The sequence below is a fragment of the Varroa destructor genome, unplaced genomic scaffold (assembly GCF_002443255.2).
Source record: "Varroa destructor unplaced genomic scaffold, Vdes_3.0 BEIS01000005.1, whole genome shotgun sequence".
Lineage (NCBI taxonomy): Eukaryota > Metazoa > Arthropoda > Arachnida > Mesostigmata > Varroidae > Varroa > Varroa destructor.
The window spans coordinates 22623516-22640023 of record NW_019211458.1 but is presented as its reverse complement, the minus strand read 5'-3'; the positions used below and the strand labels follow the sequence as shown (position 1 = coordinate 22640023).

At 43.4% G+C, this 16508-nt stretch overlaps 1 protein-coding gene across 1 annotated transcript in view; it reads right to left on the bottom strand.

Annotated features, from left to right (window-relative positions):
• The window catches only part of LOC111250702 (zwei Ig domain protein zig-8-like), a 318518-nt gene extending 306244 nt beyond the window's left edge, over positions 1-12274 (bottom strand). The window contains exon 1 of the mRNA XM_022806318.2: positions 10625-12274. Coding sequence (XP_022662053.1) covers positions 10625-10691 — 67 coding nt within the window. The 5' untranslated portion in view covers positions 10692-12274. The remainder of the gene's footprint in view (positions 1-10624) is intronic.
• Between the last annotated feature and the right edge of the window lie 4234 nt (positions 12275-16508).

The following is a 16508-nucleotide window of genomic DNA, read 5'->3' as shown; positions in this document are numbered from 1 at the left end:
ACGTTTTTGCATAACGCCAGTTCGTGTGCCTGAAAGATACATGGATCTGTACATCTACATGCAATAATTTTGCAGTGGCCTGCCATGTGCTCATTGGTAATGGTCGTCCACTAGCATGGGGTTACCCAGATGGTACATGTAACGCTGATTACAGAGAACACACTTCCGATTAAAGAATGTTTACCGGTCGTATGGCGTAATGAATATTTCTAGGTGCACATGAAGACCAATGCAGCTGTGAAACACAGTAAGGATCGACTAGTAACTTTGTGTAGGCTAACGCTTCCGTAATGCTTCCGCTCGGTAATGTCAGTACGAAATCCTCAGTCTAGTAAACTTTTTTTAATAGCCGATTTCTGGCTGACCCTTTTACAACAGAAGTTAATGCCGTTGTCACGGATTGCCTCATAAAACTATCGTAATTCGAAGCTAAATACAAGCTATCTGAAGGGACCGTAGGAGAAAGCTTTTCATTGTCCGATCAAAGTTTGCTTATGTCTAATTCGAACTCGATTTACGTCCGTATTCATCTACTAAGCAGGCAAGCACGCTACCGGTGCACCAGACTAAGGCTGGGTAAAATTCGCACCCAGTGCACCGTGCCTTTTGACCTTTTTTTGGTTTGATCTAAAAAGCCTGCTATTTTCTTTAATGTTATCTGTAGCCGAAATAAAACGAAGCAATTATTATAACCCCTATACCATACAAAAAGCAAGCAACAAACATCCGTCTCAAAGAGAACCAGATACAAGCAGATGCACTGAATTGAGCTTCGAGTCGGACACTCATGCGAGAGTGGGTGAAAAAAGAACTCCGCAGTTGTATGACAGTCACGATAAGATAGGAGAAACCGGGAAACATTTATATCTGGAAAAGATATACGTATAAATTTAATTGCGAGTGATGAATGAATGCATTGACAACGCTGCTGCGTAGCGAGCGCTCGCACCTCACGAGGCCTGCTAGTTCTTATCGACAGTGCAGTTACAAGTCAATCAGGTTTTCAGATATTCGTAGCGAGTTAGCACAGGCGACGGCGACAACAACAAGAAAAAGTGACAAGGGCAGCGGGGGCGATCTGATTATACGTCTGCAGACCCTCTCTAGCTCGTAAACTCCACTAATTAAAGCCTCCCCCTTTTCCTCTCCATCCCTACAAGACCAGACCCTCTTTTCTAACTAGATCCTATCTACGCAGGCAACACAACGGAAGGGCTAGAAAAGACAGCCACATCGGGCTATGAGTAGATCGAGTGTCGCTAGACTCGAACCACAATCACCAGCTCTATCGGTTGCGGCTGAGGCGGCCACCGGTACCAGCAGCGGCTCTAACGTCGGTGACACAATCTTTGGACATCGTTCCTGCCATCACTGCGACTAGAAAAAGCTGCTACGGCGAATTTGCCAGCGGGCCAGTCAGCAACGACAGTCGTAACTGTAATATTAATATCACCACAGCATTATTCCATACGCACACACGCTTTGATACGCGGCATCGAGCTGCTGACAAAGCCATCCACGGAGTATCAGAACAGATATTGCCCCAAAAAAGTGGCTGTTTCCTCTAGCGACTACCTCTCAACGATCCGGTCAAAAAAAAGACAGAAGGAAGCAGAAGATAGATGGGGCATATAAAGGGAGAAAACGGACCTTTGCTGGTAACTCATTCAGGATAATTCAAACTGACAATACAAGAATATGACAATATATGCAATATTTTACTGTAGACAACAATCGCTTATTTGTTTATCGTTTAATGAAACGTTTTAAAGCCTAGATATGTATGTACATATCCACAGCCGGTTCGTAGAAGTTGTGGCAAAGTTGAGGCCGCCGTAGCAGCCCCTAGCAAGGGTAGAGGGCCACAGGGAGCTCTTCTCGAAGACAAATATCGAGAGCGACAGTTGGCAACGCGTGCGAGATCTGCTCTCACATATATGTGCGCGGGCTGCCAAACATGCATATAGAAAAGAAATATCCCTTGTTAACATGTTGTTACTGGACAAATCAGTAATACAGATACGATATAAATTAGAAACGGAGATATTGTTCTGGTCAAGTCGAATCAGATTATGACGGTATATATTTAATTTCTGACTGAATTGTAAAATTCAGTCAGAAATTAAAGTACAATGTGTAAATATGCCACGTAGCACTAAAAAAAATGTCTAGAGTTCCTTTGTATATACCGGTATCGAATTTGGTGCTTCTTGTCAAAAGTCTGTAGAGTAATTTAATGTAATTTAAGAGGATGTTCATTCTCTGTGAGTTATGATGTCTGATTTTACATTCATACACACGAAATACTGAGTGAGTGCGTTGCATAGCTTAAGTCGATTGCCCAAACAGTAGACCCAGTTACAATTACCTTTACGACCATAATTTCTATTCAGTCGGATGAGCCGAGTATCATCATGTCAGAGCGACGGCCCATCAACTCCTCCACGTTCCAGTAAACTCTAGTTAGAGTTTACTGGAACGTTTACAGTCGATTTTACCATCTGCACGACGTTTTTAGATAGACGTATAAGGAAACCAGCTCAAAACTACGTCTCCACGTGTTTATGTATTATGAATGACACGTATTGCTTGTGTCGTCGTGTTGTATCATCTATTTAGCGTCTTGTAAGGTAGCACTGTCAAGCTTCTCCGGAAAAGGCACGAGCACGATCTAGACACTTAGATACAGCAAGATGCGCGTATCATTTGAGCGTATCAACGACTTGCCTCTCAACGCTGCGTTTCCTAGCCTCGTTTACTGTGTACATCCACCGAACGGACGGCGTATTAAAATAAGTAGGTGGGCAACTCGAAATATTCGAAGGGAAATTCTTCAAAGAAGCATAAACCCCAAGATTTTATGTGGCTAGTTCAACATGATCATCGTTTTAATCATTATTTGAAAGACATGCCTTCATAAGTACATACGGAGAGGTACGACGCTCGCGATGCGGAAACAGCGGAGCCACAAGCGCTCTAGCACGCCTTCCTTTCGAGTGTCATACGAAAGCCAGACCAGCGAAGGTGCCGCCGGCTGACGACTATCGTCTTATTCGTCAACCGTAAAAGTAATACAGGTTTCTGGTTAGAAAATGTGTTGGTCTTTCCCTTGCTGCAGCTGCCTGCCGGCGCCTGTGCCAGCTGCATTGTTCGGTCAGTAAGCCCCTTCACTTCTTACATCTGCTATTTCTTCTGCCATTGGGGTATCAATAAAAACAGTCGGCAGCCACAGAAAAGGTCCTCGTAGGATGTCCGTTATCGACTGGAGACGCAAATCGAGTGTAGGAAGGAGAAAGATGGAAACAAGCTGCAGGTTGCAGACACTTTACAGGCAGTTGCTCAAACAGCTAGGGCTCAGCTTGGCGTAGCTCAATTCGGCCCAACTCACTAGGCCAAAAGGCTGACGAGCTAGACCCACCCTGGCACACGTCCTAAATTGGCCACCACGAAATACTTGAGCTACTCTGATTGACAGGAGACTGCAATGCGCCGCAACAGTCAGCAGTGATGTATAGAGGAAGGATCGCGGTAGATTGGGCGTTCCTAACGTTCGATGTTAGGACGACTTTACTGTTTTATCCTTTTTACCTCTTCACAATAACAAAGGGAAAGACGCTGGCAAAGCACAAGAAGCTCTAGGATAATGAGGAAAGTACAAAATACAGCGGCTAAAAGAACTAAAACAGGCAAAGCCGACAGACGCAGCACGTACACAAACGACACCGAACGTCAGTTGCCGAGAGGGAAACGAAGTACGTTAAAAGTGTTAACTGCCTGCTCGCGGACATATTCCTTTTCGGTAACTACCCGACGTTCCATGTGCGATCCGCCGTTTTGAAACCTTTATTGTTAAATCCCGATACCACAGGTTGTCTGCCGCATTTAGTTTAAGCGGGTTCAACAGCTATTAAGAATCTTCCAGCCGTCGCGTTTCTTTTCCTTCACCTCCTGCCTCAGCTTCCATAAGCATTGCCATCAAGTTTAGCAAGCGCCTAAACTAACCTAGCATCTGTATTTTTACGAAGAGCAGATGAGCGGGGACTTTCATGGGGAACTGGACACCGCTAGTCTCTTTGCCTGGCTGTGCATTCGCTGCATTTTTACACGAAAAGCTGCAAACAAGTCTGCCGCTGCAAGCAAACGAGTATCAGGCCAACAGTTTCTCCCTCTCGCTCTCTCTCTATCCCCCTTTTTCAACCTCTGTCGTATACTATTTACCTGTTATATATTACCTATGCTTTCTCTCTCTCTCTCTCCTTCTACTTACCTACTTATTTGGTTAGCTTCTTTGGTGCAAGTGGGCAGTTAACTCAAATTCTTCTATCCTTTCGATAGAATTAAACACAATGGGATATTTCGTTCGTCCATTTCGACCACTTCCACTACAGCCCACTTTTCGCCATTACTTTTCCCCTTTGCTCGTAGGCGTTTAGCTTTTAGCCGACGACCGTCCACGGTCTAAACGGCAAGAGAACGAGCCATCACAAAGTACGTGATTAATACCGAACTTCCATTATGTACCACAATCCACTCACCTCGTTATTAATCTGCTTAGTTCGAGACTGCAGAGACATTCTCGCTGTCCTTATGTATTGGAACGTAAGCACTCGACTTCTGCCAGAATTACAAACCCGGCGCCAAGTTTGTAGTCTACAGTGCCAATGGTGCTGGCCAGGCAGCAGTTAAGGGTGCCGGCAAAAATTCGTTAAGGCTTTCATTATCGTATTGTTGAATTTTCTTTTGTCGAGCAACCAGATGTTTCGTGCTCAACTACACTGGAATAGGAACTTTATAGGATAGAGACACATTTGACTATTGACTGACAAAAGGACGGCATGTACAATATTATAAGAATTAAATGTTTTCTTAAAAACAGCGGAAATTTCTAGTCTGCTGCGCCAGCCATAGTACAATTTTTTTTTTTTTTTTTATCAATATACGTTCAATACGGTTTGGATTCCGGTTCAAAAGGAATAAGCTTGTTACGGCGTGAAGATTCCGTTATTTCTGGTTTTGTATTCACGACATTCGGCCTTAGGCTTAGCACTTATACTCAGTACTAGCTAATCAAAGAGGTCATTTGGATTCCCGGCGAAGGTCATGCATCGTCTTCTACATAGCAGCGGTTGAGACGCACATAAAGGCGTGTTAGTCAATCAAAGGCACATTATATACCTATGAGCCGCGCTGTACATAAATCTCAGCAGGTGAACACGATCCATCAGTACGCTCATGGTGAGCGCGTTACGAGCGCAGCTTGGCTAAAAATCAGCGTGGCAATAAATCTTATTGTAATGGGTGCCAAGATAAATGCGAGTGCTAGTCTGCAACAACTAGAAGAAAAAAACTCATTGAATCGCGGAACCATTGATTGTCCGACATTGATCCAACCTTGCTGGAAGCGTAGCACTTGTTTTTCATGCTATTATTATCATTTACAGGGGGCACGCACCACCACTGGGCGCTTCGACGGTTGTGTGTTTCCCCCTGTCTATTTGCTTGTCTGAAATCCGGATACCCTTCCGATTTTGTCACGTTTGCTTATGCGTGTACCTCTTCTTGTGTCTCCATTTATTTCTTCGACCTTTTTACCTCGTTCGGTTCGTTGTCGTCGCTACACATTTATCAGCCTGCATAATTGAGGGGAGTCACTGGCTGTGACGACATTGCAGATCCGCTCAGAGGTGCTTGGATGGAGCGAACAATCATCTCTTGAATACATAGATTCTCTATATACACATATAAATGCAGGTATATGTATGTGGATGCGTCCGGGTCTGAGGCCGTACCTACATAAGAAAATCACACCTACACGCATCAAGAAAGACGGCAATCCTTCTAGGAAAAGTATATTGAACAATGTTTTTTCAAAACGTCCGAGAATTCGTGCCCGGCTCGATGATGGCCTTCAACGAAATGAGCTCGGTAAACATGGTGGAAAAAACGATGGTTTGTGCCGAAATTCAAGCGCAATCTGCTATATACGATATTATTTATCTTATTTGCTTACTTCTCTACAACACTTGACAGGATTCTAAGAAAACATACTCGTATTGTAAACCGTCGTCTGCGACCGTCGTTCAGGGTCAATAAGATAGAAAACAATTGGCAAAAGAACGAACACACGAAAATGTTATATCTTACTGTAAAAATGCGACTTGTCCATGTTAGCGCGACTGCCGCAGACCAGCAAAAAGTGTCGCTCAACGCAACGCTTGAGCTAAATTGTCGATTTCACAGATTATTTCCGCTGGGCGACAGAGTTTGGAGGTATTGCATAGCTTGCGGCCTCATTTTTATTGAGAGGCTGGCAACTTTAATGTTATTAATTAGTCTGTTTTCATTATGTAGAACGTGTTAGTAGCGTCGCAAGCAGCGTGATAACGGACTGACAGCCCTGTTGGCAGTTGGCTGAACTAGACCGGAACAAATCTAAATGATGTTGAAATGGTGGGCCAGATAAAGTTATTATGTTCACTAATCTCATTCTATCGTAGCGATTTATTTGCCGACGACCATCAAAACTGGAAGATGGCCGATTTCGGGCTCGACCTAATGTTGAAAAGCTCGTAAGGTTCTGTTATTAAATTAAATCTCGGATTGTTATAAAATAATGTCGTTCCTTAAGCTATTATCTACCAAATAAATAGTAATAATATGGCCCTAACATTTGAATTCAGCCACTGTTGTCTGGCCAGATCCAATTGCCGAATTTAAGGCAAGCAAACCATGTTGAATTTCGAAATCGAGCGAGCTGTTATACATGCCGCTGGCTGTCGTGATATTAATGGTGCCCATAAATCAAGCCAGCACCATGTTAAATGTATTTCATTAGCTATCCCGTAATGAGCCAACAGGTTGCCGTGCGTTTACCGTGCAATACACTTTTATATGATATAAAGACGGAGTAATGACGACTGGATATTTATTAGTTGACGCATATGTGCCGTTCATTAGGTAAAACCGGTAAATAAAACACAAGATAAACGATCGAAAAAAAAAAATGTTGATCACAGCGTTTGTCCATAATCTCATATACATATTACTGCTACGGTTTAAAGACCTCGACCTCCCGCTGGAGCCTCATTACGTTCGTAGCCGTAGATTGGGTGGAAGCTGTGGATGCTTTATTACTTTGCCATTAGCCAGCCAAGTCTTAAATTATGAAAAACGACCGGTCCGACAGGATTCTATGGGAACACGCTGAGGGTGACCTTCGGATATCGAGCCCTGAGCCACTTCTTCATAGAACGCTAGCAAGCAACCGAAACCCATGCGACTTCTTCACAACGATCATTCTTTCACGTATTGTTTCTGCTTATTTTTCCCACCTTCTACTAATGAACTCTGTTACATTCTATATACCTAATCACACGACAGACGCTATGGTGTAAATCACACTAGTGCACCCATTGCACTCTGGTACGCACGCGTTCAATTCCCATAGCTAAATAAGCAAAATTCTGGCAAAGTGGCAGGTCCCTGCTCACCATTCCTGTACCAACTCTGTTGTACACTGGATCAACCCCATACGGTTTAAAAAACTCTCCACAAGCTATACTTTTGTAAATTGTAATCTAACTTGTAGTTTTCGGAGGTACGCTGGCCGTAGCGTCTCTAGGATTGATATCGTATTTTTCCAAGTCGAAGTATGTGGCGCTTGGAAGCGGTAGCACCGAGGCTGACCTGTCAGCTCGCACTAGCGATGCTGCCTAATTCTTTATCAATCACATCAGCGAAATCAATATACAGAGATACGGAGCAAAAGTAGACAACAAGAGTCGTGTGAGATTAATTACCAGGTTGATGCAGATGCTCTAGAATATGTCAGGACGACAGGACTCGGGATTCCCCGCTATAGCAGGTAAGTGTCCTGTGGAAAAGCGTTCAGAGGTGGATTAGTTACGACGCTCGAATTATTGACTCGTCTAATGGGCCATGCGGCATGTTTTAGCGATACCGATTGAGAACCCGTTCAGGTATTTAGTTTCAACCAACTTGGCTTGTTTATGGCTGCCATCAACCCCTAAAGCTGTAATGCGAAAGTCATTCACCTCTGCAAAGAACAGTAATTACCCGACTTCGCAGTGTGATAAACTCTGTTCTAGCTTCGGGGAAATGTTAATTTGTCGGCTCGCGTGGCATAAAATAGAAATTTAACTGACCATTCAGCAAGAACTCACGTTTTTTTTAAATTGATAAGAGAATCACTAAAAAATATTTCATTAAAAAATCTGTGACGGCATATAACGTGACCATAACGGCAGAATCGGGCTATACAAAAATCCTAGTTTGTATAACTCGATGCGTTTTTTAATACGATTAAGCTCTGCTTCTTTTTGGTGTTCGCGTATCGAACGCATGTTACTGAACTAGTAAGTTTTTTAAACTGGCATAATGCTTGTATATAGGATTGTAAAAAAAAGGCCATTCCGCAACTGTAAATGGCGCGCGTATTGCTCTTCTGTATTATCGACAGTAAAAGTAGAAACTAAACGTGCTCTTCATTTATGCCAAATTGACGCCCCCACATGACCATCACGTGTGAAAAATCTTCAGTTCAGATTAAACGTAGAGTACCACCAATTCAGAAATACAAATTTAAGACAGATCAAGAACTTTACTTAGAAAGAGCAAACAAGTTGCGATAAGCAAAAAAGTTCAACGTCAGATATGGTGCCTTCTTGGGTCCGATCTTCAATCGATATCGAACTGGAACCAGTGTACTAAATCATTCCCTAGCACATCGTGTTACTATAATGCTTCTCCTTACTATCACTCACGTATGTCTAATGCTTGTTATGATAGTGACTACTTGCGGGTGTCGTGAAATTAACATTAGGCAATCACAACACAGGAAAGCCCAGTTCGTGGCAAACCTATCAGTTTTCTCATATACATGGAAATATTAATCAGATTATATCGACCCGATTGGGATACGCGTCTACAAAATCGAAACCACAAACAATAGATGGCAGTTACTTATTCTTATCTTATTCTGGCATCAGTAATACAGGCGGAACCGCCAATTGCTTCTTCAATTTCTCCTCTAGTTTGTAAACGCTTCCGACTGGGTGATGTTCCGAAGCTGAGATGGCTCAGAGCCGATAAACTCGTCCTAGATGCCGATCTCCAAAATCGACAACAAGTGAACGGCCCGAAGAGAAGCTAACGAGCTGACAAACAAAAAACTTGCGTCATTTCCGTTGTTCAAACCGCTTGGAGGAAGAAGCGTTTGACGTCGCATGACGCAGCTACGGGGGCATTCAACTCTATAATGAATAAAGTAAATTTGAAATTTGTTCAACGCCATTGAAACTATTCATAGTCAAACTGCTTTTAGCTCAGCCTCCGAAACACAATCGTCTCGAGAAGTTTTTACGATCACTGAGACCCCGTTGCATAATGAAATAAATTACGACACCATCCATCTTTGCGTAGGCATCGTACTAAATTTTCTTCATTGTCGTATGAATCGAAAATAATAGCTATGCCTGTATTTGTTCATTGTCTTTTTGGTGTTCAGTCTGTGCCATATGCGTCTCACGGAATTTCCGTCTTTTAATCAGTCAGATTACGACTGAGTGACCTTCTAAACAGAAAATAAAAAGAGATGATTCCCAGCGCGTCCACTTTGTATTCGAGTTTTGGTCAGTGTTTTTGATCGTCTCCCGGCGCCGTCGTGCAGCAGGCGAAGGCTTGTCCTCAAACTCGCTCAGGAAAGCCCGAGCATCACAAGGTAAGTCATCGTTCGTTTATTTCTGGATAACGCCTGGGCATTGAAACCGCCCGTATATTCAGTGGCGATGCCGATATGTTCGGTGACGCTTACTTCTTGAAAATGGATTCGAAAATATAGCTTTTAGTGAATCTTTTAGTGAAAAAGGAAAATTGACTTGTTAGTGACGCATTAAAAACCATATTCGATCCATATAGACCTCAAAACTAGACACTGCTGCTAATTAAATTGCTGGTGCACATATGAGCCAAATAGAGCATAATTTCCAACTGAATACGAACAGAAACATGGTATTCTCGCGATACTGACACTATAAAAATGTCTGTATTTTGAGGACAAAACTGTCTCACTGACCCAGCCCAACACGACCTACGTTCGACGTTTCTGAAACGTAACAACGGGACGCAACAAAGACCTAAGGGTCTGTCAAAAAATCCAACGCTTTACATCAGCTCACATTCAGGGTTGCATTAAGAGTTCACCGGTCGTATATAATATATACATTGGCGTTGTGTGGCACGTGGACGGAGACACGAGTAACTATATACGAGTTGCGGGCAAGTGTGCCTGTCGAACGCTTTAGTACGTTGGTCCAATTTCGGTGCATATGCACAAACGAAACTCAGGCCGTAGGACTCACTCTACCTAATACCAGTACTATTTAGTTGTCACTGTACATCTATGTATATCCGTAGCAGCTGCTGCTGCTGCTGACTAAGTTTTTTTCAATGCGCTCGCATAAAATAACGTTTCACATGTTTGTACAGGTTCTATTACCCGTAATATGCAAATAATCCAATCCGAATGAACTAGAATGGGTTATACTATGTTGAGCCTTTCTTCCAGTGGCACTAGTATCGAGCATCGTTCATATCGTGTATGTACCTTGATAATGTGGATGTGCAGTGATGATCGCGAGAGAAAGCAGCATCAGTAGCAACGAGGTCTTCATGGTGTCAACGGAGGTGGATCGTTGTCAGTCCAGCTTCAAGCGCTCACACACATCGATGGACACCAGTGGCGTTGCAGCCACGGCAAATCCAGTGGCCACGACGTCGTTGGCTTCGTGTGGTTTCGAGCGTTCCGTCTTGCTGCTTTGTGACGTTTACAAAACGTCACCGCAAACCCCGCACTCTGGAAACAGCTACATTCACAATATAGCCACAGTCCGCCAGCTGCCGACAGAAACCAACGGCGTTGGTCTCAGCACCTGCAGCCTCCGTGGTACTTTGATAGCAGCTGTAATCGGCCACCAACTGTAGCAACAACTGTAGTGCTTCACAGCAGCGACAGCAACAGCGTGTATACAATGTCAATTCAAGTAGAAATCCTCCGCTGAATTCGTGGGGTAGATCCCACGCACACCCCCACAATGTAATAGTTATTGTAGCCCCTGGCACTATGATCAGTATCGACGCAGACCTAGGTTATAATCCACTGGGCGTTAAAGGAGTCACTGCTCCTGTCGCTTTCACACAATCACACTTCTATGGCTCAGGTGGGTAGACATCAACACGTTTTCCTTAACACTTCCTTGCCTTCGTTGCAACAACAGCATAAACATGCAGCACAAACAGCTCAGACACAAACCAACACATCTAATAAGGAGAAAATCACTCGAAGAGAGGAGAGACTCGGCGATGCACAATGCACACTGCCGCTCGGATGCCCGCTAAGCACACATTATTTGTGACGACCCCACAATACAGTTCACATTACCGTAACAGAACTGCTGACTACCAGCCGCCCAAGACGACAATTACAGTATCCAATAACATTAAAAGCGATTATTGGCATGGTTATTAACGTAACCATAGTGGTAATTATCTCAAGCAATCGCGAGTTGTTTGGCACGCTTAACGGACATGCTTCCCACCTACCTGCTCGCTCAGGATTTTTGATGGCGTGATTTCTCCGAGCTGGTATGACAAGATGATTGAACAGATTGACGTTCTTAGTTTGTAAACAGAGACAATTATTGGTCGCTTGCTCTCCTGGTTAAGTAATTGGTAATGGCAAGCCTTTGGCTCTAACTGGGATCGTGTATTGTTACCATAGGCTGGGTAATTAGCAAAAAATGCGCAGTACTCCTAGCGTGGCGCAATTCCTAATGACAACAACCATAATCAACACTTTCACTGCCAGCTCCACCACTAAACGATCTCGATGATATTCCTGATTTTAATGTTACCGAATACCAATCGAGCGACGAGAACCGGGGAATGGAACTCGGCTAGTTAATTAGTAGGCTTTTCCGTAAGCTCTTCTGATTCCAGAATGCCACAAATACCAAAAAAGCCACAGCACTTCGTTATCGTCGCGTACTGACCTACCGACTGGCGTCATGGGTAAGCACACGCGGCGCGCGATCTGCACGGCAGGTACCACACCGGCGGACAATCAGGAAATACGGTTGCGCGGAGATGCTCACCCTTCACGCGACGAGAATACTCTGAGAACAACTCGGTTGGTTTCCCGGGCCCGAGCCGATAGAGAGCTGCTTAGCACAGTTGCCTCGCTGGATAGCTTTTTCTTGCCCGGCACCCTCAAACGTTAGCCAAGCAGACGCGATGGTGGCGGCCTCGGTGGCCGCCAGCGGCAACCTGCTCGAAAACTGCTGCAGAGCAGCAAAGGCAAAGCACGACGGAAACGGACTGGGAGGCGCGTGCTGCCAAAGCAGAGAAGATTGGTGATGTGTCTATGTGTGTGCCGTTGTGCGTTGTCTACATCTGCGACTGTGTGTTCCTGTGAAAGAGTCCCGTCCTTAGCGAAAAGGGGCTAAGAGAGGCAAAAAGGGGGAAGCAAGATCGGTAGGATAAAAGGGGATCGCAAAAGGGGACAGAAAGGTTTTTGCCTCCACCCTAGCTTCGAAGGAAGAAAGGCGACTTCTTCCTCTGCGGGCCTGCTTTTTAGTTTTCACACTGACAGAAGAAAGAGACGGACGCGGGTTAACGGGTAAGAGTGGAAGAAAAACAGAAGCAGAGTACTGTAGGAACGCCAGAGGGGCGCTGGGTGGGAGGGGACGAACGAATGAAGGAAACCAATGCGAAGGAAGCAGCACCAGAGGGAAAAAGGACGGGGCGAAAAGAGAATTGGCAGTAGTGGTAGGTTTCTTCCTTCATAGACCTCAAGGTAAAAAGAGGGCCAAAGAAGTCCTTGAGGGGCAGTAGGTTGCACAAAAAGGGAGTGAGCTGGCGGAAATAAGGGAGATGTCGCTACGGGTTAAGCGGAAAAGGGAGTTAAGATTAAGGATACATGAGCAGTAGAAACTAACAGCAGCAGCGTCAGATGCTCTCCTCATGTCCAGCTAACGACGACCGTGCAAAAGAAAGAGGGTAAGGGACATTGCTGCCAGTGTACACTACGAATCGCACATGACGCTACTTCTAGCACGGTGACACCATCTACCCCGCAGCTACACGACTGCTGAGTACTGTGCCACTCCTGGGGTAACAGAGTGGGCAAAGTTGGGAAAATGAGGGTGACGACGAGTCACCACGCAAAGAAGCAAATTCATGTAAATTCTAAATGGGAATTTGCATCTTTTCCAACTAGTCGTTGTGCTGGCCGACATCCCCCGGTTTTCTTCTCCTTTTCGAAAAAGGGGGGAATAGAAAGAAAGTTGGAGAAAAGGCATGGAGAATCTCGGAGACAGACTAACTAAAGGACGTAAGGCCAGCACAGAATTCAAGTTGGCAAGAATGTGCTGTTACTGCTGCTGGCTCTGGGTGAAGCAAACTTTCTGTGACAGGCGAAAGTGGGGCATTTCGTGTTACAAGAAAACGAGATAGGGGTCGAGATTGAGAGGCAAACTAAGTACTAGGCTCATGAAAGACGCTAGCAAAATTTGAATGGGGAGTCGAACAGGAAAAGAAAGAAAAAGAGGCAAAAGAAAGAGATCCAGCAGAAGAAACGGCCGTCGGAGCCCTATCTCGTCAGGAACGGCAATGGCTATGAGTACGACACTCCTTAAGATGCCACTGTGTAGTGGTGGGGTGTTGGAGGTCGTATCAAAATGGGCGGAGGGAGCAAGTGCTTGTGTGAAAAGAGGACTTATTTGGCGCACCGCGTTCGTTGCGAACTCTGGCTCCTCGGTCATGAGCATCCTCTGGTCGTTACAGGCCGAACGAAAGCTTGCGGGAGCAAGATGCACAAAAAGAAGGAACATTGCATTATCTATGGGAATAGAGAAAGCTGGGGAATACGGGTCAAGCGTAATGGGCACAGATCTACACACATTTGCTGTTTGGATTGTTCCAAGTAGGCAATTGCTACTCGTCCTGCTCTGCCACAGCACAATTGCCTTAGCTCCCTGCACTATGAAGCAGTACAGTCTGTTTTCACTGGCCATGCTTCAAACGACCTAATCACTACGCTGAAGTCATGTGGAAATAAAGTAAGTTAAAACTGCAGCTAGAGAAAAAGAATGCTGTTGTTCATAATAAAATGTATGTGCTTAGTATTGATGAATTGTTGTTAACGCTCGTAAACCTTTTAGCTTAATTCGACCCTGCTCTGCGCTATGTATTCTCAGGATTGTATATTTATCAGTGGCTACCCTGATTGCTTCAATAAAAAACAAAAAAAAATCTTTCATATCAGACTGGACAATCCCCATGGTATACATTCACCGTATCTTTGACTTTTAGCGTCGCTTGTCAAGACACTAACATGTTAACACTCGCATGAGAAACTAAAGAAATTTTGTAAACTAAATTAATTTGTTTCCATTCGATTTCTCCTGAGTCAATTTTATATTCGTTTAAATTTAACGAAAAAAAGGCCTATTAAAAATTTACTTATCAACTCAGAAGCATTATAAGTAAGCCCTCAATAGATGGAAGGTACAAGTGAAGCAATTATATTAAAACAGATGAGGCAATTCTGACATTATGCGCTTATGGGGTGAATTATACATGCCGTAATATTTTAGATGCGCTGGTGTTTCGTAGAGTAAATGATGGGTCATATCACACGATCTTCGTCGGCTCAAAAAGTAGAAAGACATTTAGAGCTACCTGTGAGACGCCGATTGAAGAAGTGTGTTATTGCTTCAAGGCACTAGTCGTTTGTATTCGTCATTTTTACAGTTTACAAACACGCCAGAACTATGAAATTTTAGGCAAGAAGGACGTCAGATGACGATTTTCATTCCCTCAGACCGAGAAAAAGCGAAGTCAACGTATACATTATGCCAAAAAGCAGAAACACCGTATCTAGAGTCTTGATCATGGTTAATAAGCTATGCTTTGTTTGTTAGAAACCTTGATTGTTTTGAAACGAATATAGTTACTCTCGAAGAGCTCTTTATTATCAGAATAAAAGTCCACCAAAAAAATTGTGTTGGTCACGATAGATCCATCGGATTTTTTCATAGAAGTGTTACGCACGTCCTAGGTGTTCAGTGTCAAAATATTTTCGCCTAAGGAACATTATCATTGCCCTCAGATTTGATAAAATTTTTGAGGTATTCGTCATACGTTTACAATGAAAAATGAAGGAGACTGAAAAGATCGAAGACTATTGTCGTTAAAGCAAAATATAGGTGAGAGTACCATTCTAGTGACAGCTATTATAATATCTAGCAACTGTTGAAAAGGATAAAAAATGTTTATTGCTATTTACTTTGTCCATTATATTCTCTATCTTACGTCCCCTACATCAATTACCATTATATCGGCAAAAATATAACTCATATTCGATCATAATATGATCAATAAGACTGTAAGAATCAACTTAAGGTTGGATCTTCTTTATGCACAATTTCCCAAGATCCAATAAACGGTATACATTGTTGTTGGCCGCCCTTGTGGGGCAAAAAAATGTTTTTAAATCATAAAAATATTTTGGTTGATGCGACAATTCTATTTTTAAAATGAGTAGATCTCATTGATAAACCCGTGATAAACTTTGTACTAACACATACGATCCAACAAGTGCTGAACGTGATCGTTTTGTGTTCACGTATGCGGGCAATCATGCTCTATATACAGGAAATAACTTGTGAAACATGTCCTCTCGTTGTTTATTTATTCTTATTATTTCTTTCATAGGGCGACTGCATAAGTCATTTCCGAAAACCAACATCGGAATACAGGTAGATGTACAAAATCAATACGCCTATTTAAATGATCACGCAAAAAGGTACCGTGCCAACATTCCAGGGGCATGCGGGGTCAGAATATTGTATCTAGATGAAAATTAATATCATCGATATCGTATATACCGGGATTTTGGTAATAAGAAATTTATATAGATCAGGACAATACGATACAAATTAGATTAGACAGCCTTCAGATTCGAGGTGGAAGCTTGGAATTACGTATAATATAAAACGGCACTAGTTCATACGTTGATTGTCAAACGACCCGAAGTGCCATACGATCTACAGACAAGGATCGCCACTAATCAGGACAGCTGTGGAGAAAATTCCACGAGCGTACAAGATGCCTGTACACACGAAGTTCCTTTAAGCTGGTGTTTTCACGTGCGTAGCCTGATACGTAACCATACGCGTTCAATGAACATGGGGTCGAGGATATGACCAGCATAAGGGCAGTACACAGGCATGTAAATTCTTAAACAAAAACATATTCTAAATAAAAAAAAACCCTGATGTTACAGTTCAAAGCATTACGTACAGGCGCTTGGGGAGCTATAAATATCTAAGAAAATGTATTTGGTATTTTTGTAGAAATAAAAGATAGTTAAAGGCCAACGTATTTCCTTCATACATATTCCATATTTGAACTCGGCGTTTGGGGCTAAA